At 36.8% G+C, this 27,059-nt stretch overlaps 1 protein-coding gene across 1 annotated transcript in view; it reads right to left on the bottom strand.

Annotated features, from left to right (window-relative positions):
• Positions 1-15,483, bottom strand: part of CNGB3 (cyclic nucleotide gated channel subunit beta 3) — a 167,364-nt gene extending 151,881 nt beyond the window's left edge. Inside the window, exons 1-3 of the mRNA XM_056108544.1 lie at positions 15,373-15,483; positions 13,195-13,276; positions 2,129-2,137 (exon numbers count right to left, since the gene is read on the bottom strand). Of these exons, the coding sequence (XP_055964519.1) occupies positions 2,129-2,137; positions 13,195-13,276; positions 15,373-15,483 (202 nt within the window). The remainder of the gene's footprint in view (positions 1-2,128; positions 2,138-13,194; positions 13,277-15,372) is intronic.
• Between the last annotated feature and the right edge of the window lie 11,576 nt (positions 15,484-27,059).

The raw sequence follows: 27,059 nt of genomic DNA, 5'->3' as shown, positions 1-27,059 counted from the left end.
TGATCCCTTGTAACCACACATCCTGGAGACCTGTACAAACGTGGAACATCTGTTTCACTCTTCAAGAAATAAGTGATGCAGAAAGTCATTAACCTTTCACATTTTATCAGTGACATTAAATAATTGCTAGGAAAGGAGGGATTAGAGGAAAGAAACTAAGATATAAAGAAGGCTATGAATTAGACAAGCATTGGTTCAACGGGCTTTCCCTGCCGCCCCCAGATTGATATAAAAAGGAAAGACTTGAATTGCTTTCATTACTTGGAATCTTTGGTGTGTGAAATTATATCACTTGGTTGAATTTCTAACTTTTATAACAAACACATTTTAGGTTCTGAAACTAATATAAATATCACTTTACCATATATCAAATAAGCCGAGAAACTAGATGTTAGGTGAATTAATGAAGACTGAGTATGTTGATTAGGTGCATACATGATTCTGTTATTTTTATCTCAAATCACACTTTTGAATGATATTTTATTCAGGGGCTAGAGAGATAATATAGCAAGTAAGTAGCTTGGATTGCAAATGTCCAATGTGCATACAATCCCTGACACCCCACTTGTTCCCCTAAACCCAGTAGGAGTGATACCTAAGCGCAGAGCCAGGAATAAAATCTGAGCATAGTCAGGCATGGCCCAAACAAAAAATTAATTAATACAGTTTTCAGGGGTGTATGATTACTGATTACTTTTTGACTTATATTGTGGTTAATTCATGGTTAGAATTTATAATACTCTTAAAATAATTTTGATTGTAATATTTTGATCATGCTTAAAATTTTCTTATATTTTTGTTATACTTTTGAGGACTATCAAGTAAGTGGAAAAAGTTGAAAAACTTTACATAATGCATATAAAATAGATCTGAAGGAGACCCTCAAAATGGTATGAACTAGAAAAATGGAATACGTAATGTTCATTCAATTGATTAAAAAATACAGAAAAAGAATCAGAGTAGGTGAAAATTTAAGAAACAGTCATAGGGCTGGAGTGATAGCACAGAGGGTAGGGCATTTGCCTTGCACACAGTCAACCCAGGTTTGATTCCCAGCATCCCATATGGTCCCTCGAGCACTGCCAGGAATTAGTCCTGAGAGCAGAGCCAGGAGTAACCCCTGTGGATTTCTGGGTGTGACCCAAAAAGCAAAAAAAGAGTCACAGATGAGGAGTAATTAAGAAATAAGTCCATTAGACAGTGCTAAAGGCTAAGCAGAGACTAGAAGTTCTCTTTAATTCTTTGATGGTCCCTTCCATAGAAAAGAAAACAAGTTTATTTCATATATTCCAGAAGGCAGAACATCCTGTGGTGGATTTTACAAAGAAAAAAGATCTCATAATGTTCTAAGTAAATTTCTTAAGAGCCAAATGTCAGACTTTGCAAGGCAGTTAGGCACTGCTGCAGGAGTATTTGAGCGGAAGATGGAAGCTGAAAGGGAGGCAGGTGGAGGCCTTGTCTAGGCTCAGTCGAGGCTGGAGGTCCTCCACTGAGACCCCCTTCATGTCCTGAGAAGATTTTTATATCAAAGAATGTTTTAATCTGCATCTCCCTGATGATTAGTGATGTAGATCATTTTCTCATGTGCCTTTTAGTCATTCGGATTTCTTCTTTGAGAAAGTTTCTGTTCACTTCATCACCCCATTTAAAAAAATTATTAGCGAAACACCATGAGGTACAGTTGTAGACTTACAAATTTTTGTGCTTGGGTTTCAGTTATACAATGATCGAGTACCCATCCCTCCACCAGTGCTCATTCTCCACCACCAATGATCCCAGTAGCCCTCCCACTCCCCATCCCCCTACTCTCCCCCTGCCTCTGTGGCAGGAAATTCCCTTTTGTCCTCTCTCTCCTTTTGTCATCACCCCTTTTTTGATGGGGTTGGATATTTTCTTCTTGTGGAGTTCAACCATTGCTTTGTATATCCTTGATATGAATCCCTTATTGGATGGGTATTGGTGAATATCCTTTCCCATTCTGTAAACTGTCTTTGTATTTTGGTCAATGTTTCTTTTGAGGTTCTTAGTTTAAGATAGTCCCATTTGTTTATCTCTGTTTACACTTGCTTGGCCAGTGGCATGTCATCTTTGAAGATACTGTTAGTTTCAATGTCGTGCAGGGTTTTGCCAACTTTGTCTTCAATGTACCTTAGGGATTCCAGTCTGATGTTGAGGCCTTTAATCCATTTTGATCTTACTTTTGTACATGGTGTTAGGTAGAGATCTGAGCCCATTTTTCTGCATGTAGCTGTCCAGTTTTGCCAGCTCAATTTGTTGAAGAGGCTTTCCTTGCTTCACTTCACATTTCTCGTTCTGTTATCAAAGATTAGATGATCATATATTGAGGGGGGGGTGTCAGTATACTCAACCCTGTTCCATTGGTCTGCAGCTCTGCCTTTGTTCCATTACCATGCTGTTTTAATTATTACTGCTTTGTAGTAGAGTTAGAGGTTGGGGAGGTTGATTCCTCCCAGTTTCTTTTTTCTAAGAATTTCTTTCACTATTTGTGGGGACTTATTGTTTCATATGAATTTCAGGAGTGTTTGATCCATTTCTTTGAAGAATGTCATGGGTATCCTTATAGAAATCACATTGAATTTGTACAAAGCTTTGAGGAATATTGCGATTTTGACAATGTTCATTTTCCCAGTCCATGAGAAGGAGATATCTTTCCATTTCCTCGTGTCCTTTTTAATTTCTGAACTAGCGTTTTGTAATTTTCATTGATTAGGTCTTTTACTTCCTTAGTTAAGCTGATTCCAAGATACTTGATTTTCTCACACCACAGAGACTGGCCCACATCCAAAAGAACAAAAGCAATATGGTGCTGGCTTAGATGTGGGGAGAAAGGGATTCTTCTTCACTGCTGATGGGAATGCCAACTGGTTCAGCCCTTTTGGAAAACACTATGGACGATTCTCAAAAAATTAGAAATTAAGCTCTCATTTGACCCAGCAATACTACTCCTGGGAATATATCCTGGAGAGGCATAAAAGTAAAGTAGAAATGACATCTGCACTTGTATGTTCATTACTGCACTGTTTACAATGGCCAAAATCTGGAAAAAACATGAGTGCCCAAGAACAGATGACTGGTTAAAAAAACTTTGGTACATCTACACAATGGCATACTATGCAGCTGCTAGAAAAGATGAAGTCATGAAATTTGCATATGAGTGAATCAACATGGAAAGAATCATGTTAAGTGAAATAAGTCAGAAGAGAGGGTAAGGCATAGAAAGATTGCACTCATTTGTGGAATATAAAATTAAAGAATTGGAGATTAACTCCCAGGGATAGTAGAGATAAGGAGCAGGAGGTGTGCTCCACAGCTTGGAAACAGGCCTCACATGCTGGGGGAAAAGGCAGCTCAGATAGAGAAGGGAACACCAAGTAAAGGATGTTAGGATGACCCATTTGGGTTGAAAGATGTTGCGTGCTAGAAATAGACTATAGACCGAACACGATGGCTACTCACTACCTCTACTGCAAGCTACAACACCCAAAAGGAGAGAGAACAAAAGGGAATGCCCTGCCACAGAGGCAGGGTCTTGGGGGGATAGGGGGTGGTGGTGGAAAGGATATTGGGAACATTGGTGGAGGAGAATGGGCACTGGTGGAGGGATGGGTGAACGATTATTGTATGGCTAAAATACAAAAGCTCGTAATTTTGTAACTGCAGCCCACGGTGATTCACTAATAAAAACTTAAAAAAATGCAAAAACAGAGAATGTTTTAGCTTTATATATATAACAACTCAAGAAATGAGTTCATTAACACACACATAAACATACAATACAGGTTTTTCTAAGGTAGATCTGGGGGCATCATAATATAAAGATGCTGTCCACTCCATGCTTGGCTTCAGGGACATTTTCCAATGAGTTAATCCATCTAGAAACTACATTTTATCCACAGCAGGTATTAAGGGATGTGCTGAGAGGTGATGGGTACTGAATAGGGAGCCTTAATCCTTACATCACTAATTCTTTGGGTGACTCTGGATAAGTTGCTTTCCTATAACAGTTTCCTCATCCATAAAATGAGAAATGCTTTTGTCATGGGGATTTCTGTGAGGATTAGATAGAGACTCCATTTAAGTCAAATGAAATATAAACAAAATGTTCTACCAACTACTCTGGGGTATATTTTCTTAAAAAAAAGATTTATTAACTCTTTCAGGTCTGCACAACTTGATATATACGGAGACGTAGTTGCTTCTGTTAGAAATCTCCCAAGGAGCAGGAATGAGGATGCAATTGCCCACAAAGCAGTATATTCTTTAGCACAAAGATACATAAAAGTAGAGTTAGAGTGAACTGAATTATGTAAATATACTTAAATCATACAAATGACAAAAATTACATATTTTGGGTCATTTTATCAAAAAAGGAGGGTTAAAAAAAGATTCACTCAATCCTCATTGGTTAAGATTTTAGTTTGGAAACAGGGATTTTATTAGAGTCTGGGCTTCCACGTGATATTTAAAACAGGATGCTTTCTGCGCTGATTTTAGCCACCTCCGTTTAGTGGCTAATGCCCCCCACTGCTTGGTGGGGGCAGTTCTCTGTTGTTATGTGCAGGACGGTTGCTGATTACACACAAAGAGTTGGCCACCTGATCTGATGAAGTGGCCCACGTTCAGCTGGCTGGTGAGTAATGTGGGAGGTGGCCCGAAGGGCCCTGCACAATGAGAACAATGGTTGTTATCTGAGGCAGAATGCTCTCTCTGGAACTTGGACGGAAAATAAGTAGATGAGAACAAGAGAGACTCAGTCGCTAGGCAGCAAGAAACACAGCTGCCTTGAGGACCGTCATTACGCTGATTATAAAGGAGAGGCAACGAAAGTTATTAGCTCCTGGGCTGCTTGTCCCCTGAATAGTCTTTTGGTTTCAGTTATCTACAGGTTTCCTTAGCATGCGCCCAGATCCCCGATGGTGTCCGATTAGGTCTGTATTCCCTGCCATAACTTCCTCTCTTAATCAAACTCCAAAGCACATCGTTTATCTTTTGTCTAAAGTTTTAGAAATTTCAAGTGCAATGCTTATTCAGTTCCTATGTTTGTTGTTGGTGTTCACCAGTGTTCTAGGCATCATTCCAAAAGAATATTTTGAAAGTTCTCCGATTGTAGTGGTTTACTATAAAAGACTTCTTGTTGATAAACTAGAGACATGACACAAATCGTTTTGATTTCTGTTTTGTTTTGTTTTGGAGCCACAGGGCTTACTCCTGGTTCTGTGCTTGGCGATCAGTCCTTGTGGTACTTTGAGACCATGGACAGTGTCTTAAGTACTGTATTCTCTCTCCAGACCCCACAAGTTCCATTTAGTTTTGTGTCTATATTCCTACCTTATCTTTTGGCTGATAAATAACACTGGCAGTTATAGAGAGTGGGATGTAATACCAAGATTAGCTATAACCTCCAGTGCATGTCAATCAAACTGGTTGATCTTATAGAAGAAAAGCTTTTACAAAAGATTTTAATATAGTAAAGTAATAGATTGCAATGGTATTGAAGTTTAAGGCATTGATGTACAAAGTTACTGCTTATCATCACCCCCGAGTGTGCACCCCATCTTTATGTCCCCTCTGTTTCAAACTTCCATCCCACCTACCCATCACTCGAATACTTACTGAATGACAGTTGCAGTTTTGGCGCATACTGTTAGCTTATAAGAAAGTCTTTACTGAGTCCTGTAGATTAAAATTTAGTAGACAATCTGGAAATTTTCTCTTTTGCACAGGACAAATGGACTTATATAAGTTAATTGTTCATACTAGGGACTGCAGTGGTTTGCTGCTTCAATAAACTAGACTTTCCTCTGTGTTTTTCTACACATATCTTTATTTTTATTTTGGAGTGGCCTCCCAAGCAGAGCTCAGGAGCCCCAGGGGTATTATGGGTTCTTGCACTACCTATTTCTTTTGTCTTAAATACAATATCCTCTGTGTGTGTGTGTGTGTGTGTGTGTGTGTGTGTGTGTGCATGTGTGTGTGTATGTTGGGTGGGGGGAGTAGTTTTACCATTGTATCATTTTAGCTTTCTGGATTTCTACCATGGGTTTGGTCGAGACATAAACTAAGTGTGTTTGGATAAATGCTGGAGAGCTGCAGCACTTCAGATCTAGAACACTTCTGCAGACCTGGAATTTTTGAGGCCTGTTGGATGGAAGAGTCTTGACTGTGGAGAGAGATCTGGCACCCGAGATACCGGGCAAGTAACTTAGTCTGTAACATACAATCTGGGGGTGGTCATGAATGGAAAGGGCTAAATGACCAAGAGGATCAGGAAAATGGTCACCGGATGAACAGGGTTGCTGATATTCATAGGCATGAAAAACACTGAGTAACGACTGCTGTGGCTGCTGAGGTTATAAAATAGTCCAGTGGATTAGACTAAGCAAGAATCCAGTGTTTTTTTGCATGGAGATTACAAAAGGCAATGCTGTTAGAGGGAAGGTCACACTGGTGGGGGGATTGGTATTGGAACATTGAATGCCTGAAACAACTATGTTATGAACAATTTTGTAAATCGTGGTGTTTCAATTTTTTTTAAAGTTAAGACAATATTTAAATATTAGAAAAATTAGAAAAATTAGCCTTCAAAATTTGGGAGATTTTGAATTAAAATTTTAGTTTTCAAAGAGAATGTTTCCACATGCTATTGGCGACTGCTGAATTGATCAGGCCTCGTTAGACATGACACACCTGACCCTCATGCATGCTATCTGATTACTTATATATATATATATATATATTTTAAATTATTGAGATAGAACATCACAAAATTGTTCATGATTGGGTTTCAGTGTTCCAACACCCATCCCTCCACCAGTGTAATTTCCCAGCATCAGTGTCCCCAGTTTTTTTTTTTTTTTTTTTTGCCTTTTGGATCACACCCAGCAATGCTCAGGAGTTACTCCTGGAGGTGCTCGGGGACCATATGGGATGCTGGGAATCGAATCCGGGTCAGCTGCATGCAAGGCAAATGCACTCGCGGCTGTGCTATCACTCCAGACCTCCCCTTGCCAGTTTTGTTCTCACCCCTTCAAGCCACCCCCTACCCCAGCCTGCCTTTATGGCAGGCACCTCTCTTTTCTCTCTTTCTCTCATTTTAGGCATTATGCTATCTGAGTTTTATCAGCTTTAGAATTTTTTTTTTTTTTTTTTGCTTTTTGGGTCACACCCAGCGATGCTCAGGGGTTACTCCTGGCTCATGCACTCAGGAATTGCTCCTGGCGGTGCTCAGGGGACCATATGGGGTGCTGGGAATCGAACCTGTGTTGGTCAGGTTGGCTGCGTGCAAGGCAAATGCCCTACCCGCTGTGCTATCGCTCCAGCCCCAGCTTTAGAATTTACCTCTCTTCATTTACCACTCTATAAATGCAAAATGCTTTATAGTTTATATGCAAACTACTTCATATATTTACATATGTATGATTATTACACACTATATATGACTAAATAGTGATAGTATCATCTTTGTTTTATATATAAGTCAACTGTCACTTGAGACTTTTGGATGTTACATTTGGACTATGATCACACAGAAAATCAATAGAACTATAATTTGAGATCAAGAGTATTAAGTTCTAAAATCAATGCACTTTTTAGTTGTCTTTACTATTATTGTGTATTTTATATATAATTATACACCTAAAAGTGTACATAATTACGTTTTGGAGTAAAGGTCAGTTTTTAAAAATTTTTTTAAATTATGGTATATTATTGAATTATTTGCATTCGTTTTCTATCATTACTATAGTTAGTCATCACAGGCTTAATGACTTAGAGTAATATTTGTCTGGAAGTGAGAAGTCTAAAATACGTCTGAAGATCCATTTTTCTGCTGGAGGCTTTAGGAGCGAACTGTGTCTAATCTAGCTTATAGATAATGGCCCACATTCTTTGGCTCATGGACCCTTGTCCGTCTCCACAGTGAGTAAATTCAACCACTGCTTTCACCATCCCAAATCTCCATCTTCTGCCTTTGAGTCTCTTGCCTCTTTTTAGAAAGATCCCTTGATTACGTTGAGGCTTCCAGATGATTCAGAATAATATTTTCATGTCAACATTTTAGAATTGGCAAGTGTGTAGCAAATTTCTGAGTTTGGGGATAAGTCTGTAGACGTCTTTGAGGAGGCCATTACCGAGATTTTCATACCATATTGAGCTGTGGGCATTTGACTTGGATTCATTTCTACATAAATCAAGTCTTACAGTATAATAAGCCATTAGGTGAGTCACTTGTAAGTCCTCTATTGGTCTCAACTCATATACTCGTGAAATATTTATTATAGATGAACTGGAAGCTTTTGAAAGGTGATTGTAATCAAAACAGGATTTCAGTAAGTTTCCTTTATTTGAACCCAAATTGTCTTATTCTCTTCATTTCCATGACAGATAAAAAACATGCTTCGCAGAAGAGAATTCTCCTACAAAAATCAGCATTTTGTGACATTGCACCTGCATGTTTTGAAGTGAAGAACATGAAATTACCCAGAACTTGTAGGAAGCTATTTTAAAGACTAATAGTTTTACTTTCCAAGACAAAATATCTTAAATTCTACTGTTACCTTTATTAAAGTCCTGAAGACATGCTAAGTCTGCAGATTTAAATTGAACCATTTTTCCTTCCCACTCAAATAAGTCCTCTGTTAAATGGACCCGTCACAAGAGTTTTTATTAGCCACTGTGAAAAATTTAAGCTTACAAATACACTTTGAAAGAAATGTAGCAATGATAAAAAAAAACTTCTGGTATAAAAGATACGATCCTTAGCTTCATTTTAATAAGGTCATATTTTTATGGGACAAGTGTAAACTGGAAATCATCACTATTATAAAAAACTCATAGGAAAAATGTTTTAGTTTCATGATAATATCAACATTGTGTTCATTCTGTGTTTTTTTAGATAATAGTTATTACTTATTTTTCTTTTGGACTTCTCCCTGTAGAACTTTGAGTGGTTATAGTGCTGAGATTCAGCCCATGCACACACATGGGCTTGCACACACAACATGTGTTACACCACTTAAGCCACACCATAATCTTGGGCACCTATTTTTTGGGGGGATCTTTCTCTTTGTGTCCCCCACCTTTTTAATCTTTCTTTTTTAAAATATAGTTTATAGTCCAGTGTGTTTCTCTGTCAACAACTCTATTTATTAACTACATTTAATTGTATGTAATGAAAATTCTTCTATGATTTTCAGGACCCTGAGTTCTGAAGAAACTGAAAATTGAGTAATGTCCTATAGTTGATGATAAAAAGTTAGAGGAAAACATTTTATTAGTTTCTTTTGTTGCATATCTTAATTTATGGAAGTTTTAATACATAGACTTAGAAATGGAGCATTATGGAGCTCAAAATATCTAAAGCAAATATTAAGAGAACTTGAAGGAAATATTGACAGCAATACAATAATATTTTTTATTATTTAGAGCAAGAACCAATCATTCAGACAGAAAACTACTAAGGAAACAAAGACCTTCAATGACAGATAAAATGAACTATATATATATATGTGTGTGTGTGTATTTATATATGTGTGTATATACAACATTCCTTCTCAGAACACCAGGAAACACATTCCTTTTAGTTGCCCAGATAATAATCACAAATACCAAAGTCGCACTTAAAGGAACTAGAAAACAAACCTCCAAAGCACGTAGATTGAATCAAATAATAAAAATTAGAGTTGAAATATTTAAATATCAGATGCAGATAATAATCTAAAAATTAATAAAATTTTTTTACAATGAAATTTTTATTCTTATCTTTTGTAAAATAGAACTTTTCAATTATTTTGCATGTTTATCATAGAACATTATTAAAAGACCTTTCATTTTTTTGGTTTCTTTCTTTTTTCCTCTAGATGCACTCTATTATATGTGGGGCTGAAGGTATTAGATATGTTACAAAATAAAATTTAAGCAGTCAAAAGAATAGCAAAATAAATAAAAAATTAATGAAGTAGAACTATTTGAAAAGATTAAGAAAATACACAGTAAAACTTTCTCCAAACTCATAAAGTGCTGAGCTAAAGAAAAATTACAACAGACACTAAATACATGAATCATGAGAATATTAAGAATAATGTGACAACAAGTTGGACACTCTATACTGAATGGGAAAATTCTTAGGTACATGCAGTGTTATAAGATTGAATCATGAAGGAAAAAGAGCAAACCCATCAAAGGTAATCAAAATAAACCATTTTTGTTACTGTCTCCCATCTCTCTCCAAACCCAACAAACCAAACCTCAGGGCCAGATGACTTTACTGGTAAATTCTATCAAACTTTCATGGAACAATCAATACTTAGACTTCTTAAAGGCTGGTATAAAATTGAAGAGGACGAAAAATTCCACACAGATTTTATAAAGCAAATATTTCCGTATCGCAAAATAGGGTTCAAAGAGACAGTATTGGAGGTAAATCACTTCATTAATTTGTCTGACTCTAGTTTGATCCCAGAATCATCTGTGGTTCTCCAAGAGTCTTGAAGAGTCAGTCCTGAACACAGAGTAACATCTGAGCAGTAGCACTGGTTCTTTGTTGATTTGTGTTTACTCCATTACAAAAAAAGCAAAACCAAAGAGCAAAAACCCAACCTATTTCAAAATAGAGGATTTGAAAGAACATTTATCCAAATAAGATGCATTGATGTCCAATAGACATGGAAATAATTTTCATGAGCGATAGCACAGCGGGTAGGGCGTTCACCTTACAAGCGGCCAACATGGCCGACCCGAGTTCGATTCCTCCGCCCCTCTCGGAGAGCCCGGCAAGCTACCGAGAGTATTCGATATGCCAGACACAGTAACTTTACTATCAGTAAATGCAAATCAAACACCTGTGAAAATGGCTATTTTCCAAAAGACAAGAAACAACACATTTTATAGAGGATATCGAAAGAAGTGAATTTTATACACTATTGGGAACATAAAATTCTTTAGCCAACATGAAAAACAGTATGGAGATTATCAAAATTTTAAAAATAGAAATTCCACAAAAAATAGAAATTCTTTAATAACTAGTTATTTCACTTCTGAGTATTAATATCAAATTTAGAAAAACACTAATTCAAAAGGATATGTGTACCTCCATGTTTATTACAGCTTATAATTGTCAATAACTGGTGATAATCTAATTGCATATATTCAGATGTTAGATTAAAAGGATGTGGTCTATTTGTATAGATGTAATAGATATGTATATATTTGTGTATATGCATATATCCATGTAAATTTATGTTTCAGTGCTTATTTAGCATGAAGATATACAATGGGATACAATTTCTATTATATATGTATATAATATCCTAAGAAAATAAAATACTGCCACTTTCAGTAACATGGATTGACCTTGAGGCAATTTTACTTACTGAAATAAGATAAACGGAGAAAAACCATCTAATATTGCTTATAGGCATGTAGAGAAAACAAAGAGATGAACTAGATAAAACAAAAGTGTGTTTCTAGGCTATAAGATCCATTAGTGTTTATCAAAATGGAAGGGTTTAGGAGAGTGAAGAATTGGTAGAAAGAATTCACGTTTATAATGAATGATAGACGGAATTATAGTTTTAGGTATACACAGGGAATGATTTTCAAAGACATACTCCTAGAAGTTATACAATGTTGCAGGGCAATACAACTTCACTTAACCTTAAAACAAAACTCTTGAATAAAAAATCCAACCTCCCTGCAATGAAAATGTTATTTACTATAAAGTAAATCCCTATTTATATTGGAGTAAAGATTAGAGCTCCAATCTTTGTGTTGGAGTAAAGATTATATTGGAGTAAAGATTATTTTAGTTATTTTATTAACTAAAATAGCACAGTGGGTAAGGTGTTTGCCTTGCACACAGCTGACCTGGTTGGCCCAGGTTCGATTCCTCTGCCCCTCTCGGAGAGCCCGGCAAGCTACTGAGAGTACCTCGACCCCATGCAAAGCCTGGCAAGCTCCCCGTGACGTATTCGATATGCCAAACACAGTAACAACAAGTCTCACAATGGAGGCGTTACTGGGTCCGCTCGGGCAAATCGATTAACAACGGGAGGACAGTGACAGTGACAGTGACCACTTTTGGTTAGGAACATTCTAGTAGCATAGCTCACTATTCATAGAGTGGGGCATGAGTTACAGTAAAAGACTTAAACAAAGATATTTTTGGTGGAAATAAAAATGTAATAGTTTTGAGAATGACGATTATAAGGAATTCTGAGTTATTTCCTCAACAGATCAGATTGAGTGATTCTTATCTTTTATTTCCAGATAGAAGAATAAAAGATGAAAATTTTGAGCTTGGGAGACTGACAAAATAATAGGACCAGAATAATATTTAATTGGAGATGGGACTTATTTGAAAAGGAAGATAAGGAATTCATTTTAGGTATGCTTTCTTTGGGATCACAATGAATATACAGGTCCACTGGTTACTTGAAAACTATTAGGTGGAGTCTTAAAAATAATTTGGACACACACACACACACACACACACATATATATATATATATATATATACATATATATATATATATATATATATATAGCCAAGCCGGATTTGATTCCTTTGCCCCTCTCGGAGAGCCCAGCAAGCTACCGAGAGTATCTTGCCCACACGGCAAAGCCTGGCAAGCTACCCGTGATGTATTCAATATGCCAAACACAGTAACAAGACATCTCACAATGGAGATGTTACTGGGCCCGCTCGAGCAAATCGATGAACAACGGGAGGACCGTGACCGTGACCATATATATTTATAATCATCAACAACAAAATGTGTGCAGTAGTTGGTAGAAGAGATTCTTCAGGGAAAGAATCTGAAGGGAGATGAACAGCAGTAAGAATGCTGAACACTTAAATAATCCACATCTAGTTCACTGTTTTCATAACCCTATTTTGAAAGATTGCTCATTATGTGTTTATTCTATCAGAGATTTGACCCATTTTTTCACAACTGTATCTCTAGCCTGAAGACTAATGAATGACTCAGTAGTAGGTGATATGAGTGTCTTTTGCTTATGTGACTAAATGAAGAAATATTTTTCAGATATTCAAATGTCTTCAGTTAGCGTTCTATAAATTAAGCTGCTCAAGGAAAAGTGCCTCATTAGACAATACATTTCAGAGAGACTTTATTTTGCTTTTCAGTTTTTCCCCCTGAATATTTGGGTGCTGACCTTGTACTTCGGTGTGTGACTCAGCAAATGTGACTTGATTCATCTTGACTTTGAGGTATTTCTTTTCATTTTCATTTTCTTCCTTTTAGAAATGAAATAAACAAAAAGAATAAGTTTTGCATGATGAATTTTCAACAAGAATCTAGTACAAATATAACTTTCCAGTGATTATAAATGATTCTAATGATGTAAATGACTGCAAATCCAATCAATAGGATGAATCTTCTGTTTATTATATACTAAAATGATAATTATTACACTTTAATGAATATTTTTGACTGCTGTTGAATAGTAATCTCAGACCTATAAAGTTCTATATTTTCTCAATGTGGGTGCTGTGTCTACTAGGCTTATGTTTACCTCAATTCTGGTCCACATTTTCCACAGTCCTAGCCTAGTTTTGATTTTGATGTAGGTGTTCAGTGGTAGAATTTAAAGGGATGGAGAGAATAAAACAGTATTGTCCCTTCATTCACGTTTTTCTTCTTTCTTTTCTTCATGAATTCATTTGCCTGTACCTCATTATTTATTTGAGCACCTAATCATTCCTTTCAAATGTAGTCATTTTCCTCTGAACTCGGCCAGTGTATACTTGAGGGTATGACTTGGCGAATGTTTAAGATGAAAAGTGAGGTTAGGATATAGAAAAGCTGGCCCCCAAGCTCACAGTCAAGTAGAGTGAATAAAACCATAAAACGTTAATGCTAATATGTTATGGGTGATGAGACGATGCTTTTAGAGGAGAGAGGTATAAAGATAAAGTGGTCAATTGCAATGAAATTGAAGGGAAGGGAAAAGATCTATTTAAAAAGAAATGACTTGATTTTTACAAAGATGAATTTTTTGGTCTTTCATATGGACAAGAAGTGAAAAATGTTTTAGGCAGTGAATGCATAATTAGAAAAAGCCTATGGCACAATTATATATGGGCATAGAAATGGTTGGAAAAAAGCATGTAAGAAATGAATCTTGAGAGGTAAGTGGGGACAAGATCTAGGTCTTGTAAGCATTGATGCACAGTTTGATATTCACAGACACTGGACGACTAAAATATTTTAAATAATCATATAAACTATCATATAACCAGTAAATCAGATGATTTAACTTAAGCTTCATTGTTATTAAGCATTAGTCAAGGCTGTGTTATTTTAGTGCTATTAATAGGAAAATGATTAAATGGCTAGAAAGGTATAGATTCCCGCATATATTATAAAGTCCTCATAAAGCATTTTGACTTCGATGAAGTGCTTTTACACCATGCTGTGATGTTGTACATAAATATTTCCATCATTAATTATTGCTCTGAAAACTTTCTGTAATTCTTTTAAGTAAATCTAATTAGTAATTCATGAAAATTGTCTATTTGATAGTTTAAGTGAATATTGATTATATGATTATTACTTTGGACTTAAATATGTCACACAAGCTTAAGTATAAGTTAATAATAGTAATAATTATAAGAGCTATTATTTGGAAAACCCCTACTATGCGCTTTAATTATACTATCTGGGGTTTATATAACAAAGCTATGAAGCAGATATTATCTTCATTCTTCAAATGGATAGTCTTAAAACTTATCTAAGACTGGTCAGTATCAGGGTTGTTTTAGGTTGGCAAGACCGGAATTTTGAAGTGGTAAATGCCTGCTGTCCAGGTCTATCCCATCCTTTCTAGAATGTTTAATAGCGTTTCCAACTTTCTCCCTGGATGCCAGGAACAGTCCTACTCCAAAGCTGTTACAATCAAATTTATCTCCAGACATTGCCAGTTCTCCCAAGGGGCAAGACGGTTCCATATTGGAAGCTTTTTGTCTAGATGAATGTTTGTTAAAATATCACTTATTAACACCTGAGTGGTTGACATTTTTTGGTTGGAACTAGATCATATTGCCAATATCCACAACAGACTACATTTTGGATGATGGTAGGAGTTAAAATCAGCAATGAGGAGTATTTTCAAACCTTTATACAGGTTTTCCAATCTTTATCATATTTTTATATCTAATATATATGTTGTATATAAAATAATGGGCACAGACTCCATAGATAAATAGCATGTGAACAAGATAGTAATTAGTTTAACTGTAGGGAATTCTTATCTATTACAGTATACTAAGACACATACGCAAACAATAAATAATTAGAATCGAGACTGACTTAGAAATGTCAGGAATCATACCTGTCTCCAGGATGGCTGAGACTGATTTCCTGGATTGAAGCCTTGTTTATTTTCTTCATTCCCTCCTCCTGGCATCACCTTGTTGGATTTCATTGTCAGTGATTTAAACATCTTCTCTGAATTGGTTCTGAAAACTTGTTCTTATGACTCTGAATCTTGCGGTTGAGAAATGTATTTTATTTTTCTTTTCATTAGTAGACAAGCCAATTAGTTGTTTAATCAGGATTTGTTCTGGTTAATTCCTAGAGGCAACTCTCTAGCTGGTAAGGGCTTTGGCTTAAAAGCAGAAAATTACTTCTGCCTGAGCGATTTGAATTCTGTTTATAAACTTTAGAGAGTCAAAATGCCCTTGCGAATAATTTAAAAGTGGAGGATTAAGCAAAACTTCATTGTTGATTTGAATTGTTTTAATGTGATCACATAGCTCATTGGGTTTCTTTTCCTTCTAATTATCAACTCTGTCTTTATATATCAGATTTTATTCAAAGAAATGCATGCAAATAATTAAAAAAAGATGTGCATAAGGCTTATAATCTAAAGCAATATCTCTCCATCCCTGTGTTTCTATCCCCAGTCCAATGCCACAAGATAACTATTCATAAGCTTCCTTTTTATCTTCTGGTGGTTCATTTTTATTATTACCCATTGGAATTTTATTGCTTGACTATATTAATAGATTTGGTCAATTAATTTTCTTAGAAAATAATAAAAAATGAGAACTTTCTTCCCATCCCCAGTATCCTAAATATTCATCACAAGTTCACAATGGTCATTGTAGATTTAGGCAAAAAGAGTAATTATTATGTTAGGGATGCTATCACAAAGTGCCAGAGTGAATGATGGAAATACAGAAATATGTTTTCTTACAATTCTGGAGATTGGCAGATCCCTCCCTTTCTCCTCCCTCCCTCCCTCCCTCCCTCCCTCTCTCCCTCCCTCTCTCCCTCCCTTCCTTTCCTCCTCTCTCTCCTTCCTTCCTCTCTCTCCTTCCTTCCTCTCCCTCCTTCCTTCCTCTCCCTCCTTCTTTCCTCTCACTCTTTCCCTCCCTCTTTTTCTCTCCCTCCTTCCCTCCCTTCCTCCAGGAATCATTTGTGGTGCTGGGGAATCACAGACTCCAGTTTCCAGGCCCAAACAGCAGAGCTGCCAGGATTGAGCACAGCACATGTGGGACGCTGAAGATTTGAATTCAGGACAAGACTCTTGCAGACCTGGTGTTCTGAGCAATACAGAATTTCTGCTGGGATCTTATCCCATTGTGGTTTTACTTTGTATTTCTCTGAAAATAAGTGATGTTGAACTTTTTATTCCTGTTTTTGTGCATCGTCTGTTTTCCTTGTAGAAGTGTTCGTTCAGGTATTTGTCCCCCCCCCCCCCCCACTTTATTTGTTTTGGGTGCTTTTTTGTTGAGTGAATTATTCATAAATTTTGAATATCATACCTTGTCAGATATATGATATACAAATATTGCTCCCCAATTCCTAGGCTTTATGCATACCATTGGATCTGATAATTTGTCTCTTTTTTTTTCTGTTGTTCTTCAGGTAATTTAAAATTTTTCTTTTGAGATCTTCCTTAATGCATGAATTACTCAGAAGTCTGTTATTAAGTCTCCACATAGTTGAGGTTTTTCCCTTTTTATTTTTGATACTATTTTTTATCTATAAGATTGTGGTTGGAAGGATGCTTGATATGATTTCATTGTATATGTGTTTATTAAGACTTTTGTGTTTCAATATTTCATTTATTCTTGAGAATGTCCCATTGCAATTAGGATAATACATATTTATTTCCTTTGGGAGGGAAATTTCTTTATTGTTCTATGAAGTTCATCTCATCAACTACTTCATTTAAAGTTATTATTTTCTTTAAAATTTTTGTCATAGTGATGTGTCCACTGCTGTCAGTGGTGTTGCTATTCCCTTCTAGTATTATGAACCTATCAGCGTATTCCCTGAGGTTTGTTAATAATTATTTCATGCATTTGGATGAATCTGTTTTATGTTGTATGTATTAATGACAGTTATATCATATGTCTATTTCAGCTGTTTCTTTTTCTATTTGATTCTTTTTATTAGGATAGTTTTCACTCACAGTTATTGCCATATTTTTACTTTATTGTCTAAATTTCTCTGCTCCAGACTGTTGTTTTGTGGCTCATGTGAAGGTTGTTTAAAAATTTTTATAGCTAAAATAGTCTTTTTGTGTGTGTTGGTATTGATGCATAGCTATTTAAATATACAGATTTAGTCTTGGAGAGCTCGACAAGCTACTGAGAGTTTTCCGCCCTCACAGCAGAGCCTGGCAAGCTCCCCGTGATGTGCCCACTCAAGCAAATCAATGAACAATGGGAGGACAGTGACAGTGACCCTTTTATTTATTATTGTACTTCATCATACTATTATTTATATTTCAGATTCTGAGTTACAATACATGTTTTTCTTTTCCTTAAGTCAACTAGGTTTTGGTACCTTGGTCTACCTAAAGCAAACAAACAAACTAAAATATTCTTCACAATTTGTTTCTTATGGTCTAATGTATAAAGACCCAACCAATTCTTATCTTCACCAGAGTATTTTATAAAACAACCCTCAGTAAGGCAGTCAGAACTTAAAATATTCTTTTCCAGTACAAAGCATCAAGTCATGCTATTATCCTTTAACCACTCAGCTTAAAAAGAAATTGCTGGATATTAAAAGTATAGTGAGAATTTTAATAGCAGAATATTTGATGTTCTTCTAAAAATTATTTTCTTTTCTTCAGATGCACTTTACTGAACTGATCTTGCTGTGTACAGGGACCCTGAGTGCTGGCCTCCACCCTGTCCTCCAGGGGACCAAAGCCTTTATCCAAGTTGGGGGACAAAAAGAGGCCACAGTGCTGACCACCCCAAATAAAACAGAACCAAAACATAAGTATTAAGGCAAAGATGAAAAACAAATTGTATCACATAATTTACATGAGAGCAATGGTCTGTGGGCCCCATGTGGTACTGGGCAGGGACTGGCCCTTCTCGGAGACTCTGGGGAGGCCCTAAAAAAGGCGGGGGACTTCCTGTAACAATGCCCCATGGGCTTCTGGGATGCCCGTTAGAGAACAGAACAATGTGCAATCAAGGCCACACTGTAGAACTTGGGGGTTTTCCAATGTCTGACACCATCACTGCTGCAGTCTTTAAGTCCTGAGTCAAGCACCAAAACAAAAAAAAAAGAAAAAAACCCCAAACAATAATGAATAAAGCTATGCCAATCATATCTTGCTTTATGCATAAGTTAGGTTTTTTCAAGAATTATTTGACCTGGTTTTTATTTATTAAATTTTATTTTATTCTTACAAAGTTGTTCACACTCGCTTATTACATTCAATATTCTAACACCAATTCTACCACCATCACATCTTACCACCACCATTATTTTGAATTTTTCCAACCATCATCCAAACCTGCCCAGTAGTAGGCCCTAAAAAATTTATTTTATATTGCTTGTAATGGGGTTGGAACGATAGCACAGCAGGTAGGGCATTTGCCTTGCACACAGCCGACTTGGCCGACCCAGGTTTGATTCCTCCACCCCTCTCAGAGAGCCTAGCAAGCTACCGAGAGTATCTCGCCTACACGGCAAAACCTGGCAAGCTACCTGTGACGTATTTGATATGCCAAACACAGTAACAAGTGTCACAATGGAGACATTACTGGGCCTGCTCGAGCAAATCGATGAACAATGGGAAGACAGGGACAGTGACAGTGACAGTGGTTGTTGTGAATAATTCACTAAGAATGATTTAAAAAGATTTTCTTAGAAAAAAGTATGTGAAGATTGTTGTATCTCACCTTGAAGCCATTAAAACTCTTTTATAAGAGATTACTAACATGTTACAGGTTGAACCTTGTGTGCTTATATATATATAAATATTTTTAATTTATTTTTATTGTTTTTTAGTGATATTGGTTTCCTTCCACTTTACATTCCATCCAGTGTGATGTGCTATTCCTGGTACATTAGTCATGTAGGTTATGAGATGTCACTCCAGGAATTCTAAAATTTTTAATAGGGTGGTACAGCTAGCGTTAAATTTTTAACTGGATGGTGACTTTGGAGTCTGGAGGCAGCTTGTTTCTCTCTCCTGAGATGTATTTGTGAGTCTCTGGATCATGGCCAGTTAATGTGCTTATGTGGCGCCAGAAACAATTCATGGCATGACTGCCAGCTCCTGAAAGAAAGGGGGTGGGGGGGAGGTCACCCATCCCCAACTCCATGAGAGCCTGGAGATTTCACTCACAAAACCCACACATACTTGAGTTTTTCAACAGATTCATTCCTGAGTGAGGCTCATGGTAAGCCTGTGGAAACCTTGAGCATGGTGGTGATTGGGTTCTGGAAGTTTTTGGCTTCTGGGGCTCTGTTTGGGCAAGTGATAAATTCCCCTGCCCCGCCTTCCCCAGAAAACTTATTTTATATCATAGAAATACAAAATTCCATGGTGAAAAAAATCCTATTAAAATGTTCTACATATAGTGATAGTCCAAGGGCACCTGAAATAGTCAAATAACGAAAGTATTTAACTTATAAGATGAATTCTATTTGATTTTAAAAACCATAGCACAGTGGTAGGGCATTTGCCTTGCACGCAGCCAACATGGCCGACCTGAGTTCGATTCCTCCACCCCTCTCGGAGAGCCCGGCAAGCTACCGAGAGTATCTCACCCGCATGGCAGAGCCTGGCAAGCTCCCCGTGACGTATTTGATATGCCAAACACAGTAACAACAAAGTCTCCAATGGAGATGTTGCTGGGCCCGCTCCAGCAAATCGATGAACAACGGGAGGACCGTGACCATGACCGTTATAAGGTATAAAATATGCATTTTTTTTTTACAAAGCTATGGTTAGGGGTGGAGAAATTGTGCAGGGGAAGGAGTTTTGCTTTGAATGTGTCAGACCCTTGTTCACTCCCTGGTGCTGCCTATGGTCCCCTGAGCATCAACAGGAATGACTCTAAAATGAGAAGGAAGCCTTGAATAGAGCCAGGTTTGGTCCCCAAACAAAACCAACCAACCAACTTTATGATTGCAGTCTGGTCATAAAGCTCCGTGTATATTTTGACGGGCACTTGTCAACGTTTAGCCCCTGTTTTGGTGGAATCTTATTTCTGAGCCTGCCTTAAATAATCAAAGAACAAGACCCCCCCAAAAAGTGTAGCTAGACATGTGTTTCAAGCAGTGAGCAATCATGAGACAAAGCGGCTGAAACTCTGCAAGTCATGGCCCCCAGGAACCAGCAGGAAAGAGCTGCTGTCCCACCACTCATTGTAGCAATCAAGCAACCATGACAATAGCAACAGGGGGAAAATTTAACAGGAGCAACAGCACAGCTGGTAGGGTGTTTGCCTTGCACATTCCTCCATCACTCTCAGAGAGCCCCACAAACTACCAAGAGTATCCTGCCTGCATGGCAGAGCCTGGCCAGCTAGACATGACATATTGGATATGTCAAAAACAGAAACAACGTTTCACAATGGAGACTTTACTGGTGCCCTCTCTAGCAAATCAATAAACAACAGGACGACTGTGCTACACAGTGCTACAGATTTCTTCAGTCCTTCCTTCCTTCCTTCCTTCCTTCCTTCCTTCCTTCCTTCCTTCCTTCCTTCCTTCCTTCCTTCCTTCCTTCCTTCCTTCCTTCCTTCCCCTTCCTCTTCCTCCTCCTCCTCCTCCTCTTCCTCCTCCTCCTCCGCCTCCTCCCTCTCTTCCTCCTCTTCTTTATAATTATTGAGGCACAGATGATATGTAACAACCTCTAAGTTTAGAGTCCAGATGTGTAATTTGACAGGTATATTTTGTAAATTGCCTAACATGAGGTTAGCTAGCATGTTTTTCACCTCAAATAATTACCATTTTGTTGCTGTTATGTTGATAACATTTCAGCTCTTGTCTCATTGCAACTTTCACATAGACAATGCAGTACTGCCAATAGTTTCTGTGGCTTTCTCTGTATCATTAAAAAGGAAAATTATTCTACTTTATTTTGTTGGTAAATTGAAAACCTAAATTTATGTGAGGAACAGACTCCACATTAAGAATTGTTCATGAGAACTTTAAGTTAAGGCCAGATTGTTGAATGTCTTTTAACACACACGCATACATACACACAAATACAAATGTGAAATTTCTTGAGAGCACAAGAGTCAGCCTCGTGCAAGGAAGTGTCCTATCATCTGTATTGTTGCTCTGGCCTCATAAAATTGTTTTAAGTTTGAAGAGGATGCTTGTTGCTTTAAAAATAATTAAAAAAAATTTTTGGACCTGAGCGATAGCACAGTGGTTAGGACGTTTGCCTTGCACGTGGCCGACCCAGGTTTGATCCTGGCATCCCATATGGACCCCTGAGCACCGCCAGGAGTAATTTCTGAGTGCAGAGCCAGGAGTAAGCCCTGAGCATCGCTGGGTGTGACCCAAAAAGCAAAAAAAAAAAAAATTACATCATTACTACTATTTCTAAAAAAACCCCAAATGTATACACAGTGATTTTGGGAGCTTTAATTGTATTTATAAATTAGAGATATATACATGTGGAATTATGAGAAAAAGAGTAACAAAAATGCTTGTGACTACTTGACCTTCTTCTTGGAAATCACAAGAGAATAAATAACTTTATCATATACTCCCTTTTAAGTATGTTCATAGAATTTACCCACAAAGATATCAAGCAGTCTGTCCCTATGTAGAAAAAGCATTACTGTATGACTGAAATCCAATCATGAACAACCTTGTAAAAATAAATAAAAATAAAATGCATTAAAGAGGGTATTTTTGCATGTGTGTAGATTTCTTGGGATTTGCAGATTTGTGTTGCATGCTTAATTGAAGATTGGGAAAAGGGGAAATAATAAGTATTGTTAAGGGAGTATGAAATGGAGATTCATCAAATGGATGAAACGCCATCTCCTCTCTCTTTTTTTTTATTTTTTATTTTTCCTTTTTTTGTAGGAGTACTGCTATTTATTGAGCCACTGATTAGCTGATTGAATTGTGCATGAACTCCACGCCATCCCCTCTCTTATGCAAAGTTATTGTATACAACATTGCTTACAAATCTGAAAATAAAATGTGCCTGAATGCAGAAGACTGACTACAATTGTTGTAGTTAAAGGTTTGCTTTGTTTCTCTAACCCCCGCCAAAGATATGATTTGTTTATTGATGTCATAAACAAGAGGGTTTTTTTTTGTCTGATGTTAGTCTCTATCCTAAGATATATAATGTCATTAACACTCATATTCGTGAGGGAAAAATTTATATAATAATTTTACATTTGGGCTGGAGCGATAGCACAGAGGGTAGGGGTGTTTGCTTTGCATGGAGCCAACATGGCCAACCCGTGTTCCATTCCTCTGCCCCCTCAGAGAGCCCAGCAAGCTACGAAGAATATCCCGCCCACATGGCAAAACCTGGCAAGCTACCCATGATGTATTTGATATGCCAAACACAGTAACAAGTCTCACAATGTTACTGGGCCTGCTTGAGCAAATCGATGAACAACAGGAGGACAGTGACAGTGACAGTGAACTTTACACTTAAAAATTAAAATATGTGAGTAATATATTAGCACAGAGGACAGGTGTCACTCTGCCTGGGTGTGAATGGACACTATATTGGAGGCTAAGATTCTGCAGAAGAATTAATTTTTAGGGGCCAGAGAGGTAGTACAGCGGGCATGATGCTGTTCTTATAGGGTTACCTGAGTTTGATTCCTGGCATCCCAGGTGGTCCCCCAAGCACTACGAGGAGTGATCCTTAAGTCAAGAGTAAACCCTGAGCACCACTGGGTGTATTTTTCAAAAAAATAAGATTTTTTTTAAAAGGAAGCAAAAGCCTGCAAAACCAAAACAACCAAAAAAGTGTTCACTGGGCAGATGTGGCCAGATAGGATATTCCAGACTCAGGAACAGCAGCCTGTTTACTAGGGTAAACATAATGTGGCAGCAATGTGGCCAGGACAGTCCTCAGAATACATGTAACAAAGAATTTAAATTACTGTTGAATATCAAAGATGAAGAAATACTCCAGATATAAGATGTGATCCATATCATTTTCAAAAGGGACCAAAGACATGAATTATGTTATTTTCACTTTGGAATATTGAAAATCATTAGGTTATAAAAACCTGAAGAAAACATTTAAATATATTTGTTTTTCTTGAGTTGATGACATTGAATATTTTATGAACTTAAAAAGTAGAATTACAGCAACTCACACTTAGAGGAAATTTCCATAATAAAATATGTGTAGCACTATTTATTTGCCAGTGTGATTTTATGTGATGACAAATTTAGAGTATTTAGACTTTTTTAGCCACCTGCAGGTGTAATGAGAATAGACACAATTCCGCTCAGCTAACATGAAAAATATCTGAGACTAAAGTGATTTAAATACTATTTCAGTAAGTAGGAATGCTCTATTTCTTTGATTATAATATTTGCATTGCTTTTAATTTATAATTAAAATGCATAAGCAGTGAATGTAACAGATATTAAGGGTAAAAATGCCTTCAGGAAATTGTTAATAACTAGTGGCATCTGTGACTAATGAATGCTATATTGGTTTAGACTGTGACTAATAGAATAAATGTTTTGAAAAAAAATCCTTATGTTAGTATTTTATAAACAGTAATGGGGTCATGATGGATTTTTAAAATGTGAATTTGGGTGGACTGGACTGTGTCAAGTCTTCTCATTCTTTATATTTACTTACAAAGTTCATTAGCCTGCTTCAGTATTTGACCCCAATTGTGTATTATTTTTGATTCTTTGCTTCTTTTTTTTGTCATCTGGTAAACTAAATGAAAGCATTTCAGTTAATTGAATACCACGATCTACCCTTATGTAAGAAGATTAATACTGCAATTTGTAAAGAAAATTTTCAGTATCAATTAGCTCCCTAGCTAAGCTTCTTTTAATTGATTTTTTCTATATTCTAAATTTATCTGTGCTACAAATGTAATAAATTAGTTATTTTTAGCTATACCAGGATGCTAGTTCTAATAAACAGTGCATCCGATAAAAGTGCATGCTGGTTTAAGTATAAATGATGGTTGTTAGTTATCTCAGTGTGTCTAAAGCATATATATTGATCCTTCACCCAGCACTGGGATTTTGTTACTTTCAACACTCAAATTTACTAATGGTGAAACTTTATTGGACTCAAGTTTGAGGGGAGAATGTAACATATAGCAATTTGTAACTCTTCTGAGGATGATTATTCTTTATTTAGGAGCCAAAATTGTTTTATCCTTGGGTTTTAGCCACATGATTCTTTTTTTTTTATTCACATGATTCTTATAGGATGTTTAATTAGGAACATCTTTGAATAATTTTATTTTTGTTCTACTTAGACAAAATTTTTTATTCTGTATCATACATCTAGCAGCTTCTTTTGACTTCTCATTTTGTTAGTTATATTCTTTTAATTTCACCACTTAACCCTATTACATGTTTTAATTATTTGTTTCTTTATTTTTTAAAAATTATGCTCCTTATAATTTTTTAAATTCTCATTTTTTTTAACCACCATGATGAATCAGTTTGAAAGTGCTGTTGTAATAATGGGTTTTCCAGAGAATCTGTAAGATACATTTGGAGTCTAGACAACTAATTTGTGTTCGTAATTTGGGTGGAGAGTTAGAAGCTCATCTGTAAGATGAAAAGAATTCAGCAGAAGTTATTTGAGCAACATTGTCCTTAAAATGACCAATATCATGGGGATGGTGAGATAGTACAATGGATAAGACACCTACACAGGGTCGCCTGGGGTTCAATTCCTCAGCACCCCAGATGGTCCCTTTGATACAGCCAGGGATGATCACCCCAGATGGTCCCCCTTAATACAGTCAGAGATGATCTCTGAGTGCAGATCTAGAGCAATCCCTGAGCACCAACTCCAATCCACTGCACAAAACAATAATAGCAAAGAAGTCACTGGTTTCCTTTAATATAAATTCTGAAATTGATTATAAGTATTTTTTCATATTTAATCTCATAATGTAAATATTTTCAACAACATTTTGAAATTTAAAACTGCAAAAATGTTACAATACTGTTGTAAAGAATTACCTTTTTGAGAATTTCACAGTTGGATAACATTTACTCTATTTCCCTTCTATCTCACTATTTCTGTTTCTCTGCATGTATGCTGATTATCATTATTTTTGACTGAATAATTTAAGAACATCTTCAAACATCACGGTTTTTTTTATTCCTAATTACGCCAGAGTGTTCATTTTCCTCAGCAAAGATGGTTATCATTCACACCTCCAAGTCAGGGGGCTCATTAATGTAACAGCCGTCCTGTCCACAGGTTATTGAATTTTACTGACTGAGTCAATCACAGTTTTCTTCCTGGTGTGGGTTCCAATACAAAATTCTGTGCAACATTTCTCTTGTCATCCACTCAATTGTTAACAGGCACTTGGTAGTTTCCAAATATTAACTGTTGTAAACATGCTTCAGTGACTGTCGTTGTGCATATATATCTTATTTTTTGTTTCTCAGATGTGTAAGACTGAAATTGCTGAATCATATGGTAGAGATATTTTTAATATTTTGAGATATGTTAAGGTACTATATTTTCACAGTGCCAGAGCAATTACCATCGCTACCAACGACATAAGAGGAATACTTTTTCTCTACACACTGCCAGCACTTATTTTATTTTATTTTAAAAAAATTTTTATTAGTGAAACACTAATTTTATTTAAATAGATACATAAGTATATATACATACAGGCAGATAGATGGACACACAGTTCTCACAGCTGTGAGGTGATAAACTCCTTGTGGTATTGATTTGTATGTCCTCTGATAATAATAATTAGCGTTTGTTTCATGTGTCATTCTCAGCGGCACTCAATGGCCACATTGCAGTGGTGCTCAAGGGTCAACATCTGGCAGTGCTCAGGAACTCATGTAGTGTCAGGGGTTGAACCCAGCCTTTGTGTGCACACAGCAGGCACCCTAGCAATTTGAGCCATTTTCCCCAGCTTGGTTTTGCTTGTTTTTTGTTTTTGGAACCACATCCGGTGGTGCTCAGGGATCACTCCGGGTTCTACACTGGGGAATCGCTCATGGTGGGACTCAGAGGACCATGTATGGTGCCGAGGATTGAAACTGGATCAGCTGCGTGCAAGGCAAGTGCCTTAACTATTGTACTATCTCTTCGGACTGTGGTGTTGTTTTTAAAACCGAATTAGGATCTGAATTAGGATTATTGCAAACCATAATGCCCCAAAGTAGAGAGAGAGTAAGAAGGAAACTATCTGCCATAGAGGCAGGGGGGTGGGGTGGAGGGAGAGATACTAGGGACATTGGTGGTAGCAAATGTGCCCTGGTGGAGGGATGGGTGTTTGATAATTGTAAGACTGAAACTGAATCATGAAATCTTTGTAACTGTATCACATGGTGATTCAATAAAAAAAAAAAAAAAGAAAAAAAAACTGAATTGAGAAAGAGATATTGATTACAGGGAAAGGGAAAAAAGCAGGAAAAGGGGGACACACAAATGAATATTGGTTCAAGCAACTTGCTGCAGAGATGGCTCTAGACTTTGCAATAGGCCACTTTCACTGGGCCACTCCAGATGGGGGCAGATGCCGTCCCCCCCCACCAGCCCCCTTAGGAAATCCAGCCACTGCCATCTTCTAG

Source organism: Sorex fumeus, unplaced genomic scaffold (assembly GCF_029834395.1).
Source record: "Sorex fumeus unplaced genomic scaffold, SorFum_2.1 ptg000002l, whole genome shotgun sequence".
NCBI lineage: Eukaryota > Metazoa > Chordata > Mammalia > Eulipotyphla > Soricidae > Sorex > Sorex fumeus.
Note: the sequence above shows the minus strand (reverse complement) of the source record. Positions and strands in the feature narration are given on the sequence as shown.